Source organism: Arachis ipaensis, chromosome B2 (assembly GCF_059453495.1).
Source record: "Arachis ipaensis isolate K30076 ecotype BB chromosome B2, ASM5945349v1, whole genome shotgun sequence".
Classification (NCBI taxonomy): domain Eukaryota; kingdom Viridiplantae; phylum Streptophyta; class Magnoliopsida; order Fabales; family Fabaceae; genus Arachis; species Arachis ipaensis.
The window spans coordinates 8,768,470-8,781,144 of record NC_142437.1 but is presented as its reverse complement, the minus strand read 5'-3'; the positions used below and the strand labels follow the sequence as shown (position 1 = coordinate 8,781,144).

The 12,675-nt window shown below is 35.9% G+C and overlaps 2 protein-coding genes and 1 pseudogene across 2 annotated transcripts; all 3 read right to left on the bottom strand.

The window, feature by feature from the left end:
• Positions 1-2,039: 2,039 nt before the first annotated feature.
• Positions 2,040-3,154, bottom strand: LOC148572980 (putative disease resistance protein At3g14460). Its single transcript, XM_088505610.1, has 2 exons — positions 3,148-3,154; positions 2,040-3,100 (listed from the first exon to the last, which is right to left on the bottom strand). The coding sequence occupies exons 1-2, from the start codon at positions 3,152-3,154 to the stop codon at positions 2,040-2,042; spliced, it is 1,068 nt and encodes a 355-aa protein (XP_088361736.1).
• Positions 3,155-3,225: 71 nt separating this feature from the next.
• LOC148572979 (putative disease resistance RPP13-like protein 1) lies at positions 3,226-5,437 on the bottom strand (annotated as a pseudogene).
• A 1,544-nt stretch (positions 5,438-6,981) lies between these two features.
• LOC107624780 (putative disease resistance RPP13-like protein 1) lies at positions 6,982-12,350 on the bottom strand. Its single transcript, XM_016327233.3, has 4 exons — positions 8,741-12,350; positions 8,110-8,323; positions 7,579-7,757; positions 6,982-7,139 (listed from the first exon to the last, which is right to left on the bottom strand). The coding sequence occupies exon 1, from the start codon at positions 12,348-12,350 to the stop codon at positions 8,925-8,927; it is 3,426 nt and encodes a 1,141-aa protein (XP_016182719.2). The 3' UTR covers positions 6,982-7,139; positions 7,579-7,757; positions 8,110-8,323; positions 8,741-8,924.
• Between the last annotated feature and the right edge of the window lie 325 nt (positions 12,351-12,675).

Sequence of the window (12,675 nt, the reverse complement as noted above, 5' to 3'; positions counted from 1 at the left end):
ATTTAAACGATATTAAAATACAATTATATATAAAATAGTATAAAATAATATAAAAAATATAAAAAGCAAAAATAATTAAAGTATTTTTTTCGTAAATTTAATTTAAAAATATAATAAATATGTTTGTTTTGTACTTTTTCATCTAATATAATCATTTCTAAGAAAAATATTCTTCTTCATTTGTGGGTGTTAATGTTTCCCATAGATAAACTACGCGAACTTTGATAAATCAATTGTCTTTTTGTTTGGTGATATTGTCCAAAGAATGATGCTCCATTCAGGAAGTTTGAGATGTTGTGTAGTTCGAAAATAAATTTTTCGTGCTAAATTTGATGTCATTTGAAGGAATAGTGATTAAAAACTTATATAAGTAGTTGAATAGTATGGAATTTGAATATTTGTAATGTAAAATTTATTATGATTATTAATATTATTATTACATTTGTAATAATGAGTTATTTATAGAAATTAACAAATTAATTATTAGAGTTATAAATTTATTGTATTATTTATAATGGTGAGATATAATAAATATATGGATATGGATTGAATGTCTTTGTAGGTTACAAATTTTATTACAAATTTTTGTATATTTTATTTTTTTTGCTAATTTGGAAATAATAGTTGATTTGGCAAAAACTGAGTGGTTAATTCTAATATTTTGCCAAGTAAGCAATGTTCCTGACATGACATTAGTAGAAAGAAAAAGATGTTTTAAAAGTAACGTGGGTAAACTTATATATCTACTTTTATATATTAAGAATAGATGCTACGTGTACATTAAAATTAGCCACCAGTATAAAATACATGTTGGAATACAAATACACATTGAAAATAAATTAAATCACACATGTATTTATACACAAATATATTGGTGGCTGATTTTAGTAGCTGATTTTAGATACAAATAACATTTTTTATTTTTTGAATTGACCACATCATCTTAAGCTTTATTTTACTTATTTAATTTAAGAAACTAACTACACTCTTTTCTCCAAGAATATCTATCAATTTAGAAATTTGATATATTAATGATATAATATATTTGAAATTTATATCAAGATACCCTGAAAAATAAAGGTAGTGAATTATTTAAAAAGAAAACCACACAAATTAAAAAATATTTCAAGACTTAAAAGTGTTTGTCATCACAAAAACCACACACACAATTATGTGAATCCTCATGAACACAATGTTGGATCACAGGTTTGATTTTAGAGTCATCAGTGAAAGGAAATGAGACCCATTGGGTACAAACTGCACACACGATTGAGTGAAGTTGATAGGAACGAAATCGTTGCTGATGGCATCACTACAACTTCTTCGACTACTTCAGGTACATGATTATCATCTTCAAATATGGAAAGTATATTCTTTGAATCTTTAATGAGTGCCACCAACTTTCTCCATAGAGAGGAATAGAAAAATATACCAACAACAACCAAAGCCTTTCAATAATGAGTGCCACCAACTTTCTCCATCATGTCTTTGCTTTTCAATAACTTGAAGCCGCAATCAGAAAAAAACACAGTTTCTGTTTCCCAATACATGAATCCAGCTTAATTACCACCTCAAATGAACATTGAATTAAATGATGTATAGCCAATGTATAGGATTACATCTCGATATGTGCACAAGCTACCTGCAGAAGATTGTAAAAATATTAAATTTGATACATCCATTTGTTTAAAAATAAACACCCAACTGTTGGATACACAAAAAATATGAATTTTTTTTAAAATGCGTTTTTTTTTAATAAAATATGAGAGTTAACAAAGTATTACAGATAACAATGACTGTTTCCTAGAGTAATAAAGGATATTTCTTTAACTAGAACTGCAAACTGAGAGCTTTCCCGATAACCGAAAGAAAAGAATGCAAATTTTGCAGTTGGCATATGAGTTCAAGTGGTTAATGTTGTTTATAGAAAGAGAAAAAAATTGACTTGAAGGAAAAAGAAAATTTATGCATGTGTGAATTTAATTGTGGTAGCATGACAAATATGAAGGTTAGAGAATTACCTGCTCAGAAACCTCTACTCAGAAAATTTGCTTGCCATCGACTTGAATGGTGGGAATGTGGGAAATTTTGGACCAAATTTGTTTATGCTTGTTCTTGCAGTGTTTGCCCAGCAAATGACAGTTGTCAATTTGAAGTAGTAAGAGAGAGGGAGGCAGCTTTTCTCCTGCAATATTCTCCAGCTTATGACACCATGAAATGTGTAATTCTTGGAGGGAGGTGAGGCGGAGAAGCTCGTTGCACTCCAATGTCTCCAGATTATGAAAGTCTTGGATATGTAGAGTAGTAAGGGAGGGAAGGCGATGCAGCCAACCCACCTCTGGGTATGACTCTATTATGCTCTCACTGCCATGACCTGAGATGGTGAGATGAGTGAGGTTGTCCAAGTTGCCCAACCATGATAGACCCCTCACTTGTTCCTCGCATTCTCCTATCCTAAGCTCTTTCAGGTTAGCCGGCAAACCACCCTCTGGCCACCTGCAAATGTTTGGGCAACCTGCTATGTCGAGAGACTCTAAATTTGGGAGAAGAGTATTCATGACACGTGGCAATGCCTCCAACTTCCAGCACCTGCTAACATGGAGATGAGTCAAGTTGGGTGTAGCCAGTCCTTCTTGGGGAAATGACACAAACTGGGGGCAGTTAGAGATGGTGAGATGTTGAAGAGCATCCTGTGGTGGCTCTGACATTGAAACTGATTCCAGATTTGAACACCTCACTATCTGCAGATTCTCGAGATTGGGAAAGGCATCCAACGACAATGAGGTCAGTGAATCACAGCTGTGTTCTATTCGTAGCTCTACCAAATCATACTTGTGTTGTTGCTGGAGTAATTCAATTTGGTGGCAATTAAAGATTTTGAGCTTTTGCAAAGATTTGGGTAAACAATTGCCCCCCAAGGATACAACAGATGAACAGTCTGAGATTTGTATTTCTTGGAGGCAAGTTAGATGGTGGATGATCCTTGCCTTAAATCCACACTCTGCCACAGATTCAAATCCCCTAATTGATAACCTATCCCCATCAAGACTCATCTTTTTATACCATCTTTCAGCATCTTCTTTTGTCATGTTTTGGTACACTTGTCATTAGGCACGCAGCAATTCCAGCAACATTCTAGAGATACACTTGTCATGTTTTGGTACAAGGAATGCCCAATCCACTCTGGAAATATTTCACCTTTGAATCCTTCAACAGTTAACTCTTTCAAGCCAGTGTGTGGTTGCAAGCCGTGGAGTATATCTTGTTCATCAGTATGAGTGTTTGAAACCATATCATCACCTGAAGACAGAGACCATTTCAACAATAACTCTTCAATGTGCTTCTTATCTATTATCCTTGCACTCCTTGCTTCATTGGCATCAACCACATTCTCCAATCTCTCAATCTCAAGTGATCCATGAAGATTTAAAAGCCCTCCTAGCTCTTGGATTCCATTGTCTTCTTTCTTTCCCACTACAAACTTGCTTAAAATGTGCAACTGTTTTAATTTGCTGATTCCTTTGGGCATTTCTTTCAGGGGAGTACCCCTGATATCAAGATGCCGCAAATTCACAAGCTTACACATGCCATTAGGCAGCATAGTTAGGGAAAAACAATTTTTTAGCTTTAACGTTTGTAAATTACACAACTTGCACAATGACTCGGGCAATACCTCAATATCACTCCAAGAAAGATCCAAATAGCGCAGTTGGATCAATTTATCTATTGAATCAGGAAATATATCAAGTCTACCAAAGGATAAAACTCTCAAGTATTTATTCTTTGACAATAAGTCACATGGTTACGTTGCGGGTGCTTTCTCGTAATAAGACCAATCATTGATATACAATACTGTCCTCAAAGATTCTATTTTACTAGAGGAGCATATTTTCTCAGGGATTGAATGATTGTATGACAAATGACGAGTTAGAATACTCATCGCTTCTTTTTCACCAAATTTACAATAAAGATCTCCAGCAAGAAAAGTTGCCAAGTCATGCATCAGAAAATACTTCTCGTCATCGTTCTCGACCTGCTTGAAGAATAGTCTTGAAACCAAGCCCTCAAAACACTCACAACCAACTTCTTCTAGAGTCTGTCCCCTGCTTGGTGGTTGTAAAAGATCTTCAGCCATCCACAGTAAGATTAATTCATCTTTATCAAGTTTATAATCTTTGGGATACAATGAACAATAAACAAAGCAATGTTTTGAATGAGCAGGCAGATGATAGTAACTTATTAACAACGCAGGAACGATCTTACTGTCTGTCATAGGAAATTCCCAAATGTCACTCAACAGTATTTTATTCCATTCTTCAACACGACGCTCTGAGCGCAACAAGCGTCCAAGTGTTTCTGCAGCAAACGGCAAGCCATCACACCTTTCAACAATCTTTCTACCTATTCCTTCCAGTTCTGAGCTCCCATTTGATTCAGGAAAGGATGCATTATCCGCAAAAATAGACCAACAATCATCATCTGACAGTTGATTGAGGGTGTAAGAGTTATAGTGTTGGACTATTCGACCAGCATTTACCATGCGGGTAGTTAGGAGAATAGTGCTTCCCTTTCTCCCATGTTGAAAAGGGGCGATAAAACTATGCCACTTGTCAGCATCTTCACTCCAAACATCGTCCAAAACAATGAAGAACTTCTTTTTTGACAGTTTGTCCTTCAAATGTTGTTGAAGTAAATCAAAGCTGTCAAGACTACAAACACCCGAAGAGATCCCCTTTATAACATTCTTTGTAGTCTCAACAACATCAAAATTTTCAGAAACACAAATCCATGCTTTCATATCAACCCCGTCCATCAAATCCTTGTTGTTGTAGAGCCATTGTGCTAAAGTTGTTTTTCCAACACCGCCCATACCAACAATAGAGATGACGGACAAGTTGTGATCATTTTTGTCATTGAGCATCTTGATTAGTGCCTGCTGGTCAGCATCCCTGCCGAACACATTCCCCTTCACAAGAGAAGTGGATGGAGGTCTCCATGAGGAGCTTCCCGTTGGAATCTCTTTGAGACCAAGGGTATCTTTGCGTTTCTCAAGATCTTCTATTCTTTTTACCACATCCTCTATCTTAGTCTCCATCTTCCAATCATACAAATTAAGGAAGAAGCGAGGAAGGCGAATGCGTGCCTTGTTGCGAATTTCAGCTCTGATTAAGACACGTTCCAGCAAGTCATCAGCAGTGTAGAGAGCATCCCTGAGACTTTCAAGCCATTTCCTCACACGATCGTTTCCAAACTGCCTCTGCTCGGCGTCAGCGGCTAGAGCTTCTGCAGCCAAGAGAGCAGTCTTGAGCCTCTCAACCAACTTTCGGTCCAGCTTCTTGCTCACCAACGAGTTGACAAACTCAGGTGAAATGAGCCTGTTAAGAACAAGGCTGATGGAGCCAGAAACTAAAGCTCCAACAACAAGTGCTTCAGCCATGATACGATACAGATCACAACAACAGCAAATGAATCAGTGCGTGATTGGATTCTCAGAATGTATAGAGAGCAATATTGAAACACTGCTTGCGAGGTATTCAACAATAATAAAAGGCATATAAGAGAGAATATACTTCATTTCTATATTCTTCTTTGAAGGTTGAAAGTTGAAACACAATATTCAAATAACAAAAGGGTAACCAACCGAAACTAGTCTTTCTGGAAATTAATTAACTATATAATTTAATGTAGGATCACCATCATATGATATCAATGCATATCATTATTAATAACAATAATGGATAGTATGAGATTAAAATATGTTGGCATTTGGCAATATAGCATAGACATTGACTTCAAGTGGTAGATGCCTTCAAGGTCACTCTTCTGTGTTTTTAATTCCAAGAGATGCAACAAATTAAAATTGCAACTTGAGGATGGTTTCAGACTGTTTTCACAACCCAGCTAATATTTTAATAAATAGCTGAATAGTTGAAACATTTAAATAGGCAAATAATTGAAATGATTATTAAATTTAAATGTGATAGAAGAATGTGAAATACCTATTCAGTATTCACATGTATAAATAATATTTTTTTCCTTTTTACACTAGAGAAATGATATTCCTAGTCAACAACTAATATGTCATGTAGGCAACTCCGTTAGCGAATTAGCACTTGAATCATTTTGTCAAATATAATATATTTTTAGTCATTTTGTCATGACTATCTATTGAGACTATTTTTTGTCCAAAATCTGAATTTTTTGACAATCAAAATGGCTATTTACTCTATTTTAAATTACGAGACAATTTAATTTTCCAAGCAAGTAACAACGAAGTTAAGTCATTGCATAGTTGATGCAATTCTTTGAGCAGTCAGTTTAGAACTAGTTAAGGTCATGATGCTTGATAATTGCAGGTCCGTTGAAGAATACTTGTGGTGGTAGGCTTAAACTTGTACTAGAATGAGCTTGTGGCAATGTTGATGCAGATGGTGATGAACAAAGGTCACATTTTCAAATTTCAATCCCTATTCTCTGTAACAACACTACATTACTAGCCACTTGAAAAAGTTTAAAATACAAGTGAAGTTCAATCATTGAGAAATTCAGTGTTTAATTGATGCTCTAATACATGAATAAGGTTAACATAATCCATTATGCTTACTTTTCAATAATACATCCCTGGTACAGATCATTTCAGGGGAAAAAAAAAATTCATATCAATATTCTCACCACAGATTTGCCAGTTGAACAACACGCATGGCAAAGGCAGTCTAAAGATTTGCTCAAATCTACATTGCATCACACAGCAGTTCTTTAATTTGCGATGAAAGATTTGCTCCTTCCAATCATTCAGCATTACTCTATGTGTATTTATTTGAGTTACTTAGCTTCTATTTAGCTCACAGTCATTGCTTGTCATTGAAAGATATATCAAATCAAAGGCATCTCTTTAAAACATTGCAAAAGTATAGTATTGAGTTCATGTAGTTCTCTTTCTGGATGATGAGATAAAAGGATATGTAATATTCATAATAACATCAGTAATCTTCTATCTTATTTTTTCTTTGAAAAAACAAAAGTAAATGTGGAAAATGACTGCATTTCTGTTGCTTGTTTTGACTGAAACTGCCATTCAAGATCCAATCCAGAACTGCAATTCTCTCATGGCAATTGCCACTTGATCCTCAATGTATCTCCTGAAACACAAATTAAAAAACAATTCAAGACTCAAGTGTTTGTCATCACAAAAGCCACACACACCTATTGTTCTACATTCTCTCTTTTCTTGTTTATTTTTTGTACTCTTTTTAGTAATGCAATTATGTGAAAACCTCATGAACACATCTTTGGATCATTGGTTTGATTTTTGAATCAGCAGTGAAAAGAAATGACATCTCAAAAACAGGAACTCAAAGTAGAACTAGAGCAGTTATTAAAAAAAATTCAATAAACATAATACACTGACTTTACATGACAATAACCCTATATATTTGTAGCTATCCTCTTTAATTAAGTCTCAACAGATCAAATATTCTATGACAATACTTTTTATTGAATAATTTGAATCCCATATGTGAGAATAATATTATTTATTCCAATCTTATGCAGCTTAATATAGGTACAAACTACACATACCAGACAAAGATCAATGAGTGAAGTTGATAGGAATGAAATTGTTGTCTGATGGCATCTCTACAACTTCACCTTCTAACGACTATTTCAGGTACAGAATTGTCATCTTTAAATGTGGAAATCATATTCTTTGATGGCATTAGTTGTCACCTTGTGAAATCTGTTTGACAAAGTCTCCAAATCTAGAAAGGAAAAAATAGTTATTATTACAGAACCTTTTCTCTTACTATTAGAGATGTCTTATTATAGGCATCTATACTATTAATTTAATGAAATGATTCAATCTATGGACGAAATAGATTACACAGCAATAACTTGATCCTTCTATTTTTAAAGCTTATACACCTCATGCATGCTGATTCCTTTTACTATCTTACATGAATCTTGCAACACAAGACTCTCGGATCATAAAGAATTGGCAAAGACAGAAACACTATTTTATCACTCTTTTCTTCCACAAATCAAGCTATAATTTATTTTTTTCTCTGTGAAAAATGCAAAAATAAAAGTATAGAGAGGAATAGAGAAATATACCGACAACAAGAAAAGCTTTTCAATAATAAGTGTCACTCCAAATTTCTCCATCATGTCTTTGCTTTTCAATAACATGAAGCCAAGATCAGAGAAAACAGTTTCTGGTTCCCAGCACATCAATCCAGCTTAATTACCACCTCAAATGAACTTAGAATTAAAATGAAGATATATAGCCAAAGGTATAGGATTACATCTCGCTATGTACACAAGCTACCTGCAGAAGATAGTAAAGACAGTAAACTTGATTTGTCCGGTTCTTTAAAAAAAAAATCTCAAATGTTGGATATCCAAAAAAGGGTATTCCCTGTCTTTCAATTTTAGTTTTCATGGGAGTTCTTATCTTCTTCTTCAAATGCTGTTTTTTGAAAAATATGAGACCAGTTAACAAATATTACAGATAGCAATGACTGTTTCTCAGAGTAACAAAGGATATTTCTTTAGCTACAACTGCAAATAGAGAGCTTTCCTGATAAGCGAAAGAAAAGAATGCAAATTTTGTTGTTGGCATATGAGTTAAACTAGTTAATGCTGTATAAAGAAAGAGAAAACTTCTTTACTTGAAGGAAAGGAAATTTATGCATGTATGAATTTAATTGTGGTACCATGACAAACATGAAGGTAAGAGAATTACCTGCTCAGAAATCTCTATTCAGAAAATTTGGTTGCCATTGACTTGAATGGTGGGGATGTGGGAAATTTTTGGCCAAATTTGTTGATGCTTCTTCTTACAGTGTTCTCCTAGCAAACGACACTCTTTAATTTGAAGTAGTAACAGAGAACATGGCAGCTTTTCTCCTGCCATATTCTCCAACTTGTCACAGAATGAAATATGTAATTGTTGGAGGGAAGTGAGGCAGAGAAGCTCGTTGCACTCCAATGTTTCCAGATTTGGAAAGTGAAAGAGACACTGTGTTAAGTTGAGGCAGCGAACCCACCTCTTGGAATGACTTGATGCTTTCACAGTTAGAACCATCAATGGTAAGATGAGTGAGGGTGTCCAAGTTGCTCATCCATGATAGACTCCTCAACTGTTGCTCGCAACCTCCCACAGTAAGTGACCTTAACTTAGGCAGCAAGCCACCCTCTGGCAACCTACAAATGTTCGGGCAAGCTCGAATGTCAAGAGACTGTAAACTTGAAAGAAGACTATTCATGTCAAGTGGCAATGCCTCTAACTTTGAGCACCAGCTAACATCGAGATGAGTCAAGTTGGGTGCAGCCAGTCCTTCTCCTGGAGATGCCACTAATTTCAGGCATTTAGAGATGGTGAGATGTTGAAGAGCAGCGTGTGGTGGCCCTGACATTGAAACTGATTCCAGATTTGAACACCCTCTTATCTCCAGATTCTTGAGATTGGGAAAGGCATCCAACAACAATGAGGTCAGTGAATCACAGCTGTGTTCTATTCGTAGCTCTACCAAATCATACTTCTGCTGCTGTTGCTGGGGGAATTCCAGGTTGCTGCAATTCAAGATTGTGAGCTTTTGCAATGACTTGGGTAAACAATTTCCTGGAAAGGATATAGCAGACAAACACCCTGAGATGTGTATTTCTTGGAGGGAAGTTAGATGGTTGATGACCATTGCATACTCCAACACAGATTCACATTCACTAAATGATAAACTGTCTCCATCAAGTGTCATCTCTTTACCCCATCCTTGATGACCTTCTTGTATTTCCAGTTTGCTCACTTTCAAAACATCCAACGAGGAAGAAACGATTCGCATTAGCACACTATTAAGCATACCTCCCTTTAACATTGGACAATCGTTTATTTGAAGTCTCTTAAGCTGAGGAAAAGCTTCTGAGTCAGGTAAGCACCACTCCTCCCAGCATGGCATGTTATCAAACTCCAAAAGCTGCAATGAGGGAAATAGTGCAATAGGCGAAGAATGTTGATAGCCTTCATTCTTGTAAAACTCCATGCCAACACTCTTGAGCTTTCCGAAATCATCAATGCGAAGGGACTGAAGAGATGACAGCTGTCCAAGTGAAGGCAGCAAGTAGCAATTGTTGCAAGACTCTAGAGATACACTAGTCATATTTTGGTATGAACAATGCCCCGCCCAATTTGGAAATGTTTTACCCCTGTATCCCCATATTGTCAACTCTTTCAAGCCATTGTGCGGTTGCAAGTTATCCAGTATATCTCTTTCAGTTTGTGTGTCAGAAACCATATCATCACCTGAAGACCATTCCAACCATAATTCGTCAATGTGCTTCTTATCTCTTATCTTTGCACTCCTTGCCTGATTGACATAAATAACATTCTCCAGTTTCTGAATCCCAAATGATCCATGAAGATTTGGAAGCCCTCCTAACTCTTGGATTCCACTATCTTCATTCTTGCCTACGATATAGTTGCTTAAAATGTGCAACTGGTTCAATTTGCTCATTCCCTTTGGCATTTCTTTTAGATGAGTACCCCATATATCAAGATGCCGCAAATTCACAAGATTGTACATGCCATTGGGTAGCATCCTCAACCTTGAACAATATCTTAGCATCCTAACATGAAATTGAGCATTATTGATAAACAAGAATGTCCTCAAAGATTCTATACTTTTAGAGGAACAGAGTTTTTCAAAGATTGGATAATCGCATGACAAATGACGAGTCAGAATCCTCATCTCTTCCTTTTCACCAAGTTCTTCTGATAATCTACAATAAAATTCTCCAGCAAGAAAAGTTGCCAGGTCATGCATGAGATCATGCATCACAAAATACTTCTCACTATATTCGAGCTGCTTGAAAAATAGTCTTGAAGCCAAGTCATCAAAACATTCATGACCAACTTCTTCCAAAGTTTCTCTCCTCTTTGGTGCTCGCAAAAGATCTTCAGCCATCCATAGCAAGATTAATTCATCTTTATCAAATTTATGGTCTTTGGGATACAATGAACAATAAACAAAGCATCGTTTTAAATAGGCAGGCAGATGATAGTAACTTATTAACAATGCTGGAAGAATCTTACTATCTGTAACAGGAAATTCCCAAATGTCACTAGATAGTATTTTATTCCATTCTTCTACATCATGCTTTGAGCGCAACAAGCGTCCAAGTGTTTCTGCAGCTAAGGGCAAGCCATCACACTTCTTCACAATCATTTTACCTATTTCTTCAAGTTCTGAGCTCCCATTTGATTCAGGAAAGGATGAATTGTCCGCAAAAATAGACCAGCAATAATCATCTGACAGACCATTGAGAAAGTAAGAGTTATAATTTTGGACTATTGGAGCAACATTTTCCTTGCGAGTAGTTAGAAGAACAGTACTTCCCTTCCTCCCATGCTGAAAAGGAGTAATAAAACTTTTCCACTTGTCACCATCGTTACTCCAAATATCGTCCAAAACAACGAAGAACTTCTTTTCCGACAATTTTTCCTTCAAATCTTGTTGAAGTAAATTAAAGCCGTCAAGACAACAAACACCGGAAGTGATCTCCTTTATAAGATTCTTTGTAGTCTCAACGATATCAAAATTTTCAGAAACACAAATCCATGCTTTCAGATCAAACCCCTTCATCAAATCTGTATTGTTGTAGAGGCATTGTGCTAAAGTAGTTTTACCAACCCCGCCCATACCAACAATATAGATGACGGACAAGTTATGATGATTGTTGTCATTTAGCATCTTGATTAATGCCTGTTTGTCATCATCCCTGCCGTACACAATCCCCCTTTCAAGAGAAGTGGATGGAGGTCTCCATGAGGAGCTACCCGTTGGAATCTCTTTAAGACCAAGAGTATCTTTGAGTTTCTGAAGATCTTCTATTCTTTTAACCACCTCTTCTATCTTGGTCGCCATCTTCCTATCAGACAAATTAATTAAGCTAGGAAGCCGGGTGCGTACCTTGCTGCGAATTTCAGCTTTGATGAGGACACGGTCCAGCAAGTCATCAGCAGTGTAGAGAGCATCCCTGAGACTATGAAGCCACTCCCTGACGAGTTCGTTTCCAAACTGCTTCTGCTCAGCGTCACCAGCCAGAGCTTTGGCAGCCAAGAGAGCAGTCTTAAGCCTCTCAACCAGCTTCCGATCCAGCTTCTTGCTCACCACCAAGTTGACAAACTCAGATGAAATGAGCCGGTCAAGAACAACGTTGGCGAAGCCAGAGAGTAAAGCTCCAACAACAAGTGCTTCGGCCATGATATGATACAGATCACAACAACAGCAAATGAATCCGTGAGTGAATGGATTTCCAGAATGTAACCAGAGGAGAGCAATGTTACTGCAATAATGCATGCAACTTGCAAGGTATTATTACTATTCAACAATAATGGGCATATAACGACATATTATGAAGGTCCCTCAGCAAAAAGAAGTTGGCATCATGCGGAAACTTGTAATAATAGTTGAAAGTTGAAATATTTAAATAGACGTATAATTAAAATTACAAAAATACTTTTTGTACATTAAAATTGGCCACCAAAATCAGTTATTATATATTTATGTATAAATATATGTATTAATTAACACATTTTTAATATATATTTTATATTTTAATATATATTTTTTATTAGTAACTGATTTTAATAACTAATTTGAGTATACACATAACATGATTGTT

Bases quoted from the DNA above. Each gene is read 5' to 3' on its own strand.
- LOC107624780 (XM_016327233.3), bottom strand. From the start codon at position 12,350: ATGCATTATTGCAGTAACATTGCTCTCCTCTGGTTACATTCTGGAAAT.